Source organism: Mirounga angustirostris, unplaced genomic scaffold (genome assembly GCF_029215605.1).
Source record: "Mirounga angustirostris isolate CCGP_5_RB_7025 unplaced genomic scaffold, mMirAng1.0.hap1 SCAF_15, whole genome shotgun sequence".
NCBI classification, from domain to species: Eukaryota; Metazoa; Chordata; class Mammalia; order Carnivora; family Phocidae; genus Mirounga; species Mirounga angustirostris.
Window position 1 is genome coordinate 92,713,945 of NW_026991723.1, and position 13,579 is coordinate 92,727,523.

Sequence of the window (13,579 nt, forward strand, 5' to 3'; positions counted from 1 at the left end):
AGTGGTGCCCTGCCCCTCTGACAGAGACAGATGGGGGAGCCTAAAGCCCGCTGTCCCAGCAGCCACGTCACCCCAGACCCAGGAGGCCCCTGCAGGGGGGCTGCGTGCGCCCTGCTCGGGGCGTGGCCCGCACAGATGCAGACACTGCAGAACCTCTGAGCGGCCAGGGCTGGGTGGGCTTCATCGCTCTCCATCAGAGGGACCAGAGGAATTGCTGGTTCCCTCGGAGCAGAACAGCCTGCCCTCCCTCCAAGAAAGGAAGCCAACGCCACAACCAGGTTTAGCAAAATTGGGATGACCATCAGCATTACTTTTATTGCAAATCAGTTAACAAAAAAAGATGAAAAAAAAATACAGCATTTTCATCGCCTACAGTTTTGCACGCAGGTAACTTTTTTAAAAAGTTTCCTTTTTCTGTAAACTACACTCTATTTTTACAAAACACAGTAAGAATCAATATCTTAGGGCATGTCTGGTCATGCCCACTAGGGATGGCACAACACTGCCCCCCGCAAGGCCGGGGAGGCTGCCTGGAGGAGGCAGCGGGAAGCCTTCCCTGGGTTTGCTCTTCGGAGCTACGGTCCAGGCGGCGGCAGGTCAGGTTGCCAGGCCTGGGTCGTGAGCAGAGCCATGTTCTGACATCCCTCGTCAGCATGACCCCCGACAGACTTGTTCATTCAGATTTTTTAAACAAAATCCACCTTTAAAAATGTATTTACAGATATTTACTTTGCCACAGGCTTATACTTGATATTGCAAGAATCTGCTCCCTCCCCGGGTACACGCCCTCCACCCCCAGACTGGGAGGGGTGGCCCTCGAGCTGGCTTCTGTGGCCCTGGGGGCACCACCTCAGCTGCTTGCACCCTTGAGCTGCGCCAGGCCTTGGGATGAGCCGTCTCTGCAAACCGAGGCCGGACACAGCCACGTTTCTCCAAAGCCTGGACAGAGGTTGCTCTGGGAAGTCTCTCGTGAAAACGGGGCCTCGAGCTGAGCCTAGGCCCAGTGCTGCCGGTCCATCGGGGTGGCCCAGGCAGTGTCTCTCTGCAGAAAAGGGTAGGATTCCTCCACGTGGCGTCCCAGGTGGGTGCCCCACAGCCACCTGACTCCTCACTCTTACACAATGCTTAAACATCCAGGCCAGGGTGGGGGCAGAGGAGCTTCTAGAAGGAACAGGAACTCACAAGACCAATCAACAACTGGGTAATACTGAACCCAAAACAAAGATTCATGATCGGTACCATGAAATGTGTTCTTGGGGACACCCCAAGAACACATCTTTAAAAGCATGTTTTCAAAAAAATCACTTAAAAAAAAGCCACCAAAATGTATAAACCACATCATTTTACATTTTACGTTCCTATTTTAGATGCAAATTAATCCACATGCCAAAGGTGTTGACAAAAATTCTGTCTTATTGTTTGCGTCTAGATGCATCTCCTCGCACAAGACAGGTGATGCGTGCAGGAGGCTCGGGGCCGGGTGTGGGGTGGGGGGCATCTGGGGACCTGGCAGCAGGCCCAGGCACCCTGGCAGCTTTCTGGACGATGCTGGTTCAAGCCTCCCTCCTCCAACATCGTTTCTTTTTGGATTTTGAAGGAAAAAAAAAAAAATCAATAAATAAATGGCATTTATTAATCATGAATCTTTGTTTATATTTTACAAATACGTAACAAGAGTTATCATAAGTACGAAAATCCTGGCTGAGAACTACTTCATTTTCTTGGAACAGATAAAAGCTGTTACCTGAAGCCATAGAAAACATTACGTATAAATAAAAAGGCAGTGTTTCCTTGTAAAATAAAAGTACATAAATAAATACTAAAAAAAAAAAATTAAAATCCTTGTCCTTTTATTTTGTACAAAAACATGTTTCTTAAGAAAAAGCCCCCTTGGTCCGTCCCGGTGTCCATGCGGAGCATGCAGGCGGCCCCAGCAGGGCTTGGGAAAGGAAGCACAGGGTCCCGCCGGGGCGCCGGCTGTTTACTTGAGCGCCTCCGGAATGTGGGCGATGTGGGACTGCGTGCTGGTGGGCGGGCTGGAGATGCCCTCAGACCAGTCAGAGACGTGGGAATGTGGTGACGAGCTGGACCACTGGTCCGGGGACTCGGGGGACGGGGTGAGGAAGGGGTGCTCAGGCACCTGCAGCTGGTGGCTGGGGGTGTTGTCCGCCGGCGAGGAAGAATAGCTGTGCTGCGAGGGCGGGGTCAGGAACTGAGCCGTGGTCATGGGCGGGGCCAGCGTGGCGGGCAGGGCGGTGGGCAGGGCCTGGCTGTCCTGCGGCAGGATGGTGTGCACCGCCAGGCTGCTGGGGCCCAGCGGCTGCACGTCCGCCTGGCTCGGCTCCCCGCCCAGGAAGCTCCGGCCCAGGTGGCCGCCGGCGGCCGAGCTCACGCTGAGGTGCGGCTGGGGCGGCAGGCCCTGCGGCTGCTGGACGTTGGGCGGCTGCAGGTTTTGCTGCGTCTGCAGGCCGGGCTGCTGCAGCTGCAAGTTCTGCTGCTGTTGCTGCACCTGTTGCAGCGGCTGGGTCTGCACCAGGTGCGGCTGGCCGGCCAGGCGCGTGTTGGGCAGGGCCTGGTAGCTCATCATCTGCGACAGGGCGGCCGTGGTGGAGAGGCCGGCATGCAGCGGGCCCATCATTCCGTGCTGCAGGGCAGGGGCCTGCGTGCTCAGGGGGCCCGACGCCACGTTCCCTCGCAGCGGGTTGTACTGGTTTGGCACCAGGCCGTTCTGCAGCCGGGACAGCCACTCGCACTGGCCGTTCAAGCCCGCGGCCCCGCCCACGGCGAAATTCACGGCCCCGCCTCCGCCGCCAGCACCTGCGGTGCCCAGGACGGCGCTGGTGCTGGAGGCCACGGGCAGGTGGGAGAGCCGCGGCGGTCCCGCCTCAAAGGCCAGCCGGCCGCCCGCACCCAGCGCTGCCATCTCGGGCTTGGCAGCCACGCTCAGGTGGCCAACACCCAGGTGGGCGTCAGGCATGCCGGGCAAGTGGCTCAGGGGCACGGACGGGGACTGCTGGAACGGAGAGGATAGGAGGGGCGGCGAGGCCACGTCCGACAGGTAGCCGTGGGGCGACTCAAGGGAGTCCACGGGCGACAGCACGCTCGAGCTGTCCAGCAGGCAGCCCTTGCCGTCCTGGGATTTCTTCCTGCGCGCCTTGAGGTCCTTGGCCTCCTTGCCGCCACAGGCCAGGCCCTTGGTGCTAGGCTTGCGGGCCTTCTTGCCCGGCACGGCCGGCTTGAGGTTGCCCAGGTAGCCGTTGGGAGAGCAGAGCGGCGGGGACAGGGTGGGCGCACCGCCCAGGGCAGGGCCGTGCAGCTGGGGGCTGCGCACCAGGCTGTACTCATCCAGCAGCCGCACGATGTCGTGGTGCATACGCTCCTGAGCAATGTCGCGAGGCAGGCGGTCCATGTGGTCTGTGATGTCCCGGTTGGCGAAGTGGTCCAGCAGCACCTTGGCGGTCTCGTAGCTGCCCTCCCGAGCAGCCAGGAACAGGGGTGTCTCCTCCTGGGAACGGCCGGGGGGCAGGTGAGGGGGTCGCCCACACCCACGCCCCGTCACCAGAGGGACCGCGGCAGAGGGACGCTCATGTGGGCTGTCCCGTAACTCCGCCGTCAGCTGACCTTAAAATCTATCTCCTGAGACCCGACCCGCTCCGAGGCGGTCTGCGGGACTCTGTGTTCTAAATCACCGGGACTTCACCTGTATGGGGGACACAGACCCCGCGGCGAATCTACAACTGTGGCCTCTCTCTTGTCTCCAGAACAGCAGAGCCAAATAGTGCAGCAATTTCAGGGGCTTGAGGATCCCTGAGGTGTGTCCTTGGCACCAGGGAGGGAGTGCCCCATCCCACATGGTCCCCAAGTGAGCCTGATGCCTTAGCTCCTTCCCGGAGCCTCGGTTTCCCCGTCTGCCACATGTCTCCGTGAGCTTCTGCGTGGCCAGAGGGTGGGGAGTGTGTGGCCTGACGGTGCCTCCCTGGCTCACACAAGGCTTTGGCCTTCACACAAGGGCCTGATACCCTTCTGGCAGTCCCTGCCTCTCTGAGGCTCAGCCTCCCCAATGGGAGGCACGGGGTCACACCTCGCCTGCAGGGGCCTCAGGGATGCCTGGGTCCAACAGCTGCCGTGTCCCCCAGGAAGGAAAGAGGGAGACCCAGGCGGGGTTAGGGAGATGTGGGCAAGGCCCGGCTGCCGAGGAGCTGGGATGCCTGCCTGCAGCCGATGAGCACCCAGAGCTCAGACTGGGTCTGTAGTCTGCTTTGGGGACATGCCACAGCAGTAGAGAGCAAGACGGGCCGAGGCTTCACGTGCAGGAAGGTGGCCGCTCACCTCTGCACCTGGGGGCCTCACGATGTGCCAAGCCCCACACCCAGCGGCGCTCAAGCTCTCTCTGTACCATCTGCAGCGACCCTCCCTGCCCAGTGACTGCCAAGGACAGAAGGTGCAGTGCTGGTCATGGTGACTGAGCTAAGACGCATGCGCTTGCTGGGGAGGTGTCAGCAAGCACGTGGACGTAGGCCGAAGAGCGAGCGATGCACAGGCACTGAGCTCGGGGCTCCTCACGGGGACTTCCCAGATTGGGAAGTCAGAGCCCAGGGGTTTACGCAGGGGCTCGGTGTTGCCGTGCTCAGAAAGAGGTGGTGCTGGTGGAGGGACCTACTAGCCTCACCCCGGCCCCGGAGCCTACCTTGTTGTTCTGCATGTCTTTGTTGGCCCCGTTCTTCAGGAGCACGACGGCAGCCTCCACGTTATTCACGGCGGCGGCCCAGTGCAGGGCAGACTTGCCTGTGTGGGGAAGCAGAGGGTAGGTTGGGGCAGCCCAGGCAGCAGCAGGCCCATCCTGCGCGGGCCGGGCCACAGCCTGCCTTACCCAGGTCGTCCACGGCATTGACGTCGGCGTGCGAGTTGATCAGGTCCTCCAGCATGCCCTCGACAGCCAGGCGGGCCGCCAGGATCAGCGGCGTCGTGCCATCGTGCATACGGGCATCCAGGTCCGTGGCCCGGTTCCGGATGAGGATCTAGACGACAGGGAAGCTCTCAGGCTTGGCAGACAGGGGTCTGAGGCTGCGGGCCTCAGACCAATACCTGGGAACCGGTCCACCATACCACAAAGTCCCTCTTGGGGTCTGTGTGGCCCCAGCCAGCGTGGACGGCGGGAGGAGTGCAGGAAGGGTGGAACTCCGCCAGCCACGGCTGGAGGGGCAGGGGCCGGGGCGCTGGCTGCACCGCCCCCACAGACCCGTCTCCTCGATACCCAAGTGTGGCCTCATCTCATCCTCGCCCGGGCCTGGCTGCCATCACCACCCCAGGACACAGAGGGTTCAGTCCCTGCCCAGCCCCAGTGGGCAGAGCCACGCCTGGACCACGGACTCAGAACCGCTGAGCTATGCTGTGTCCATCCAGGACACAGAGGTGCAGGCAGTCCTTCAGATGCTGCTGCACCCCGGGTCCCAAGTGCGAAGGGTGGTCACTGTGTACTGGTGGGGGGAGGCGCTGGGCGCCAGGCGGCGTCCCGGCTGGCCTCACTCCCACGAAGTGCCCACGGGAATTTACGTGTCTGCTTGCCGGAGAGGCCGTCAGGGCAGACAGCCAGAGCCCGCCTCCAGGGGCTCGCTGGGCCCGACTTCTGCAGAACGGTGCGTCACAAATCATCACGTTAACGGCTCTGCAACAACTCCCCCAGTTCGTGCCCCACCTGGTCTGTCTACTCAGGGCAGGGCTGGCCAGGGCCCGGGAACTTGTGGCGGGGACGACAGTGCAGGGGCAATCCCCGAGACCCACCCGATGCCTGAGCTCCCAGCGAGGCCAGAGCCCCAGGTCTGCTGCAGCCCTGAAACCCGTCTCGCCGCCATAGCTACGCCTCCTGCCAAGGCTACCGCGTGGGACCGGGAAGCCGTCTCGGGTCAGGGCGCGGACACCCCGCGCCGCCCGCCCCCCAGGTCACGCCGACCTCCTGCAGGCCCACCTCCAGCCTGCCTCCCCTGCCAGTGCCTGGCCCGGAGCTGCGGGGTCGCGGGGCAGACACCAGCGGCCCCGGGGGCAGGCGGAAGGGCACGTGTGGCACAGCTGCCCACCTGGAAGACTCCCTGCGCGTCGGCAGACACGGCGGCGTGCAGCGGGGTGCGTCCCATGTTGTCCTGGATGTTGGCGTCTGCGCTGGCCTCCAGCAGGCGCTTGGCCGCGTCAGAGCGCGAGTAGCGGGCGGCCAGGTGCAGGGCGGTCTCGCCAGTGCGGTCTGTCTGGTTGTGCAGACTGGCACCCTGGTAGATGAAGTCAGAGATGACGGCCGGCGCGTCCTCCTCCTCCTCGCTGTTGCCCGTCTCCAGGCCCCCTCCGCTGCAGGAGGCGATCATGAGGGGCGTGAAGCCGTCTGTGTGGGGGGCGGCAAGGGCTCCGTCAGGAAGGCGGGCTCCTGGCAGCAGTGCCGGCTGGTGTGTCGATGGTCCCGACTTGGTGGGCAGCGTGTGGACGTGCGGCCCAGCCCGTGGCACCCCGCACCCATGGCCGTGCCATCCGGGGCCACCAAAATCAATCTGAGCTTCCCAAGGGACAGAGCCAAGTCCAGCTTCCAACAGGCCGGCGGGCAGAGGCGACCCTGTGGCTCTGCTTCCTGACCTGCCTGAGATCTTCACTGATAACCCACCCGAGAAGAGGCCACATAAGACATGTGTGGCTGGGAAATCAGCTCCTCAGATGTTTCAAGAGAAGGAATTAATTTGGTGGGCAGAGAGCCTCCCCCAGGACGGAGCTGGCTAAGAGCAGAGAGTCTCCCGGGATGGCCCATCCTGCTCCACGGAGGGAGCGCCTTGCCCCCCGCAGTGCTCAGATTCCAGAACACCGACCCCCCAGCCGGCTGCTGGATGGGACCCTATCCTGAGAGCCTCTGGGGGGGCGGTGCAGGTGGCCGGTGGTGCACCTACCTGGCCCTCGGACGTTGACGTCCATGCAGTCAGTGTCAGCTTCACCCTGGGGTGGTGTGGGGGCCATGGCCGACACACGCAGGTCGGCAGCGTCCAGGTGCTGCTGGGTCCATTGCCGGTGGTCTGTCTGGTCATCCAGGTCGGGAAGAACCACCGGCTCCTCGAACTGAGGAAGGGGTGAGCAGAGGGCCCCGTCACGTGGGGCCCGGGGCAGGGGTAGGGCCGCCCGGGGAGGCGCAGGAGCCCACTGGACTCACCCGGAACTTTTTGGCCTCCAGGTCCTCGTCCCCCCACTCGTTCTGGTTGTCGTCCATGAGAGCGCCATCTGAGGCATTCTTCAGGGGCCTGGAGGCGGGGGGGGTGGGGAAGCGAGACTGAGCGGGGCTCCCCCTGAGGCTGCAGCTCAGGCAGCCGCCCGAGGCCCTCGCACTGTGTGAGGTGAGGCCCGTGGGTCTGCAGGGGGTGGGCCCCATCTCCCCCAAGCCCCCCAGAGGCTGTGGTGGCATGCACTAACTTGAGGCCCACGGAGTCCTCGCCGAGGGGCTCCCGCCGCTTCTTCTTGCTGGCCTCTGAGACCTTGAAGCCTTCGGGGAACCAGAGCTGTCCATGCTGCCGCCGGCGCTTCCGGGACAGCAGCACCCCACAGCCCACGAAGAAGAGCAGCACGAAGGCGGCCACGGCCACGTACATGAAGTGCAGCTGCGGGGGCGGGGGCGGCTCCACGGTCTCACCTGTGGGCGTCCGGACATCAGGCGGCAGCTACGCGGCAGGCCGGCGGCCGGGGGGCAGCGGACTGGCTCCACGGCTGGGCGCCTCCTCACCCGCTCTCCTCCATCCCACCCCCCAAAATAAGGTCATTTTCTACGCGATTAATCAGAATTGCAAACTATTGCTAAATTCTCTCCTGCACCAGCCGACTATCTGGAGACAGCTTTTACTTTTTTCTCCTTTAAGGGAGAAGGATTAGCCAACTTCAAATCACTGCACTTGCATTGAGCTGTTAAGACAAAGGATTTAGGGGGATTTTCAAGATACAAACTTCAACACTTCACATGACACCGATCAATTCTTCTCTCTCTCTCTCTTTTTTAAAAAGCTGTAATGATTTTGAAATAATACCCAACAGAGAAAAATCAAGGGAATGAGTGAGGGGAGAAAAAGGCTCCCACTTTCTGGCAGATGTGTCCGTCCCCTGGGCCAGCCGCACCAACAGCTGTCACTACCGGGAGGGAGGGCGCACCAGGCAGAATCCCACAAAAGTGCTTCCTGAACTCTGGATGGCATGACACGCACCCGTGGGCGGAAAATGGCACAGAGAACAAGAACATTTGGGGGGGGTACTGGGAGACCTGCCCCCTCCCAGGTAGACTTTCCTTAGAAGCCAGCAAACTGTCCCTCAGGAAGCAGGGCTGGGGCGGGCTACTCACTCTGCACGGCCTCGATCTTATAAGGGATGTTGAGGCTCCCCAGTGAGGCAAGTGCGCCCAGGAAGGCGGCCACGTCCGTGGCGCTCTGGAAGCATTGTGAGGAGGACTGGACACACTGCCGGTTGTCGATCTCCAGGTAGACGATGGATCTGGGGGCACAGCCAGGTGAGAAGGCTCAGACCTCAGGTTTGCCCCCTGCAGCCGCCCTGTTTACCCCTCAGGCCCAGGGCATCATCCCAAGGTAGGGGGGAGGGAGGGCACTCCCAGGATGCGAGAGGTGGCCTGGGGCCGCAGGGAGCCACGCCTGCACAGAACCACCCCGGAGGTGGACAGTGCTCTCTCCAGCCCACCAAGCCTAGCACCAGCACACAGTAGAGCTGTGACACCTGAGACACCCCTCAGAGTGCCCTCCCCGCCAGCCCTGCCGCCCTCCCCCGTCCCACTGGGAGCCGCAAGCATCCTTTTCCCATTGCAGAAGAACAGAGATTTCAGGAGGCTAGTCCTTATCTGGGAGCTGACCCCAGGCGCTGGAGCACCTGCCAGGAGGTGGGGGGTGGGAGGGGGAGGGCCAGGAGCTTGGACAGGTGGGCCCCAGAAGTCCCGGTCTTGTCCGACCCTCCGTCTCTCCCACATCAAGTTGGGAGGGCCCAGGGGAGCCGGCTGGAGCCACTCACCCGCGGATGTCCATGGGGTCCAGCTCCCTGCGCCGGCGGCCCGCCAGGCCCCGCGGGAGCAGGGCGGCCTCCACCCGGTCGAGCAGGGCCCCAGGCGCCGCCCAGCCGTCCGCCGCGCGCTTGATGGGGTGTTTGCGCAGCTCCTCCTCGCGGCCGTAGTACGGGAAGATCATGGGCTGGCCATGGGCGTCGCGCTTGAACACCACGTTGGTGTGCAGCAGGCGGCTGAGCTCCCGCAGGAAGTGCAGCGAGTTGTTGCGCAGCTGCGCGGGCGGGGTCAGCACGACCAGCACCAGCGCGCCGGCCGCCAGCCGCTCGGGCACGTGCTCCGCGCAGTCCAGCCCGTCCCACTCGCACTCGGCGCTGTTGCAGCCCTGGTCGCAGTGCCCGTCGCCGAAGTGGTCCTTGCAGTACTGGTCGTACAGGGGGCTGCGACGGGCGCAGGCACGCTCAGGCCCCGCCCCACCCGGCGGCCCCGCCCCACCCGGCGGCCCCGCCCCACCCGGCGGCCCCGCCCACCGGCGGCCCCGCCCACCCGGCGGCCCCGCCTCCGCCCGCCTCCCCGCCTGCGCCCCGCCCCCAGCGCCCCCTCCCCGAGCCCCCCTGCACCCGCCTCCCCGCCTGCGCCCCCTCCCGGAGCCCCGCCCCGTGCCCAGGCCCCTCCCCGAGCCCCGCCCCACCGCCTCACTTGCACTGGCCCTCCGCGCGCTGGCAGTCGAAGCCATCGAACAGGCAGCCCACAGAGTTGCACTGGCTGTCGCAGCGGCCGTTGCTGAAGTATTTCCAGCACTGCAGCGACTGCGAGCAGTTCTGCCAGGGGTCGTTGAAGTTGAGCGAGCAGTCGCCGCCGTCCCAGCCGCACGCATGGTTGTTGCAGGCCAGGCTGCACACCTTGTTGCCCGCCTCCTCGCGGCACTCGGGCAGCTCGCACGCCTCCTCGATCTGCGGCGGCGGGATGTCGAGGCCCAGGCCGCCCCCGAAGCTGTAGTCCAGGATGTGGCACAGGAGCCCGTTGAACTTGGCGGGGCACAGGCAGCGGTAGAAAGGGCTCTCGGCCGTGGGCTCGCAGCTGCCCTGGTTGTAGCAGGGGTTCCCGCCCACGCAGGGGCTGCCGGCCGGGAACTGGCACTCGGGGCCGGTGAAGGCGCCCAGGCACAGGCAGGTGGGGCTGCGCGGGCCCGAGATGCACGTGCCTCCGTTCAGGCAGCGCCGGCTCCCACAGGCGCGTGCATCGTTCTCACACGTGGCGCCCTCGAAGCCCTGCGGGGACAGGTGGTGGCGGGGCGTCAGGGGGCCGCAGCCCGCGCCTTGGACGGCACATTCCCCCCCCACACGGAAGCCCGGGGTCGTCAGGGGTACTCCGGGAGCGGGGAGGACACACAGGGCACTGAGCCCTGGCGGGCGAGTGTCGCTGGGTTTGCCAGAACCCTGAGCAGCATGGCTCACCCACTGTAACCCCGATGCGGGCCGGGGAGAGCGGGGTGTGGCCGGTCCCCGAGACCCCTCTGAAAATAATCTTCCCCCAGAAAGCCTGGGTCTGGGGCCCAGGAGGACGAAGCCCAGCTCCAGCCACCCCCCGCCCTCTGGCCCTGGTGTGTGGTGGCAGCGAGGGGGCACTCTCCCGCCCCCAACAGGCCCCCCGCGGCAACACCTACCGCGGGGCACTTGCAGATGAACCCGCGGGCGGTGTTGGAGGCCACGGCGCAGGTGCCCCCGTTCTGGCAGGGCCTGCCTTTGCAGCCGTTGATGACCGACTCACAGCGGCGGCCTGGGGACCAGAGTGGGAGTGAGCGCTGGCCCTGCTCCGCCTGGCCCTGCCCCCGCCCTGGCGTGGCACCCACCAGTGTGGCCTGCGCGGCACTCGCAGTAGAAGTCATTGACACGCTGCACGCAGTTCTGGGTGCCACGGGCGTCACAGGGGTTGGACAGGCACTCGTTCACGTCGCCCTCACAGCGCTCGCCCACGAAGCCGGGTGGGCAGGTGCAGCTGTAGCCGCCCACCTGGTCCACGCAAGTGCCGTTGTTAAAGCACTTGGGGCCCCGGGAGACGGGGTCGATGGGGGGGCTGCAGTCGTCCACGTTGACCTCACAGTGCACGCCTGCAGAAGCCCAGGTGCCATCAGGGACCTGTGCTGGCCACACGCTGGCCCAGCTCCCTCCTGACGGCGCTCCCCCCGGCAACTGGTCGGGATGGGACCACACAGATGCTCAGGAGAGAGGACACGGCCACAGGGCTGCACCCCACACTGGCTGCCGGGTGCCTGTGGCCTGGCTGGGCTGCCTCCCTTGGCTCCTTCCCCGCTCAGCCCCACACGGCAGCGTGGAAGCCTGGACCGGGTCTAGCATGCTTGTGGCTAACGCCCGACGTGCCCACTTGTCCCTGGACCCCAGCCCTGGGCGGTGGCCAGTCCTCACCCTGTGTGCCCCGGGGACAGGAGCACTTGTAGGTGTTGGTGAGGTCGATGCAGGTGCCCCCGTTCTGGCATGGCTGCGACACACACTCGTTGATCTCCTCGGAGCAGTTCACCCCGTGGTACCCAGCCACGCACTGTGCAGGGAAACAAACAAGGGGCGGGGGCCCGTGGCTCAGTGGGAGGCGGGGATGTGGCCCTCCGCACCCTGTGTGGACCGACAGGGGATCACACAAGCTACTCTCTTGACCAGTAAAGGCTTGAGCTCCTCACACCCGGTCAACCCAGAGAGAGACCTCCACCTAGTGGACTCTGAGAAGGGCCCTAGCAAGCCGAGAGTCACTGCCCAGAGCATGGGCTAGAGCTTGTCTCGTGGAATAGAGGTGGGGGCCTCAGGGCAGGTGTCAGCTGGGCCCAGAGGGAAAGCTCTGGGGAAGGGGGCCCAGAGGGAAACCCCCCATATTTCTATGTAGTCTTCCTCTCCCACCAGGCAGACACCTCTACCAGGCAGTCTTCCCTGATCATCACAGCCCTCCCTTCCTGGGACCGCACCTGTGGGGTTCAGTCTTCCCTGCCGTGCTTGCTCGCAGCCTAGGGCCTGGCATGCGGTGACAGTCCCAGCAGACCGCCCCTCCCCCAGGACGGGCGCCCACCTCACAGGAGTAGCCACCAGGGTAGTCGGTGCAGGTGGCCCCATTCTGGCAGGGGCTGGGTGAGCACTCGTCCACCTGGTCCTCGCAGTAGCTGCCCGTGTAGCCCGCCTGGCAACGGCAATGATGGGTGTTGCCCGCGTCCATGCAGAGCCCCCCGTTCCGGCACAGGTGGGTGACGTTGATGTCTGTGGGGAGGCAGAGGGCAGGGGCATGAGGCCTGGGGCCACAGCTGGGGAACCCGGGGGGGGGAGCGGCCGGTTACCTTGGCGCTGGGCGGCCACCTCACAGGACACGTTGGGCACGTCGCAGTAGAGGCCAGTCCAGCCACTGTGGCACTCGCAGCGGTACCGCGTGTTGGTCTGCCAGCACCTGCCGCCGTTCTTGCAGGGCGAGGAGTCGCACCAGCGCACGAGGCTCTGGGGACGGCAGGGGGCGCCCATACTCACTCCCCACCGGCCCGGCCCCCCCGCAGGGCGCAACACACTTCTGCCAGACAGCCCTGCACCCACGGTGGGCAGCCCACCTACAGACCCGGAAGCTGAGGCTGTGGGACCCCCCGCCCCCCCCACCCCGGCTCGGGAGCCGCCTGGGGCTGGGGCGGGGGGCTTGCTCCCTTTCTCTGGGCCCTTGGCTAATCCAGAGCCGCCTTTCCTTGAAGAAAGATTTTTCTTTGGAAGTAAACTACTCTGTTGGGAGTTTCCCTAACAGGCATCTTACGTGAAAACCTTCAATAAAAATACATCTTTAGTATTTTCGCATATTTTCTATAACAAAGCTGGTTTTCCGCTGCCTTCCTCCCCTGCTTCTTGCTCTCTCTCCATAAACCTCTGGTCCCGCTCCCCACTTGCTTCCTTTGGAGGCAGCACGGCCTGGGGCCGGGCCCTGGTCTGGTAGTCGGGGGCCCCCGCGAGCCACGTGACCACGGCCACCCCACCCGCCTAGCCCCCCGCCTTCCCCAGCGGCATGGGGAAGCCGCCGTGAGCGGGGCCCGGCCGCGTGGCTGTGACGGTGCGCTGGGGGCGGGCGCCCCGCCGCCGCCTCCTGCCGGGCCCCCCTGTAGCCCGCTGGCTCACCTGGCAGTTGAGGCCTGTGTAGCCCTGCGGGCAGGTGCACTTGTAGGTCCCGTAGCTGTCCTGGCAGGTGCCACCATGCAGGCAGGGCCGCGAATCGCACTCGTTGACGTCATGCTGACAGTAGCTGCCCGTGAAGCCCGGCGGACACAGGCAGGTGAAGGAGTTGATGCCGTCCACACAGGTGCCGCCATTAAAGCAAGAGCTGCAGGTGAGCAAGCGGCAGGGGAGACGGGTGAGCAGGGGTGGGGGCCCTGCCCGGGCAGCTCCCCCTCGACTCACACTGTGGCGGGAGGGGCCCAGCAGCCAGAACAGGCAGGGAGGAGCCTGGCTGACCTCGGGGCCGGGGGCCTCGGGCTCTCCCGCCACCCCCCACTCCCTTCCTCTGCCTTCTTCACAACACGGGCACGTGGCAGTGAACGGA

The 13,579-nt window shown here is 64.6% G+C and overlaps 1 protein-coding gene across 3 annotated transcripts in view; it reads right to left on the minus strand.

Annotated features, from left to right (window-relative positions):
• Positions 1-275: 275 nt before the first annotated feature.
• NOTCH1 (notch receptor 1) overlaps positions 276-13,579 on the minus strand; it is a 43,569-nt gene continuing 30,265 nt past the window's right edge. For all 3 annotated transcript variants that reach the window (XM_064579067.1, XM_045883529.3, XM_064579066.1), the window contains 16 exons: positions 13,159-13,360; positions 12,348-12,501; positions 12,086-12,270; positions 11,437-11,569; positions 10,863-11,120; positions 10,677-10,789; positions 9,710-10,281; positions 9,022-9,450; positions 8,348-8,496; positions 7,435-7,651; positions 7,178-7,265; positions 6,921-7,086; positions 6,075-6,370; positions 4,871-5,018; positions 4,688-4,785; positions 276-3,505 (listed from right to left, as the gene is read on the minus strand). In XM_064579067.1, coding sequence (XP_064435137.1) covers positions 1,982-3,505; positions 4,688-4,785; positions 4,871-5,018; positions 6,075-6,370; positions 6,921-7,086; positions 7,178-7,265; positions 7,435-7,651; positions 8,348-8,496; positions 9,022-9,450; positions 9,710-10,281; positions 10,677-10,789; positions 10,863-11,120; positions 11,437-11,569; positions 12,086-12,270; positions 12,348-12,501; positions 13,159-13,360 — 4,732 coding nt within the window. In that variant the 3' untranslated portion in view covers positions 276-1,981. The remainder of the gene's footprint in view (positions 3,506-4,687; positions 4,786-4,870; positions 5,019-6,074; positions 6,371-6,920; positions 7,087-7,177; positions 7,266-7,434; positions 7,652-8,347; positions 8,497-9,021; positions 9,451-9,709; positions 10,282-10,676; positions 10,790-10,862; positions 11,121-11,436; positions 11,570-12,085; positions 12,271-12,347; positions 12,502-13,158; positions 13,361-13,579) is intronic.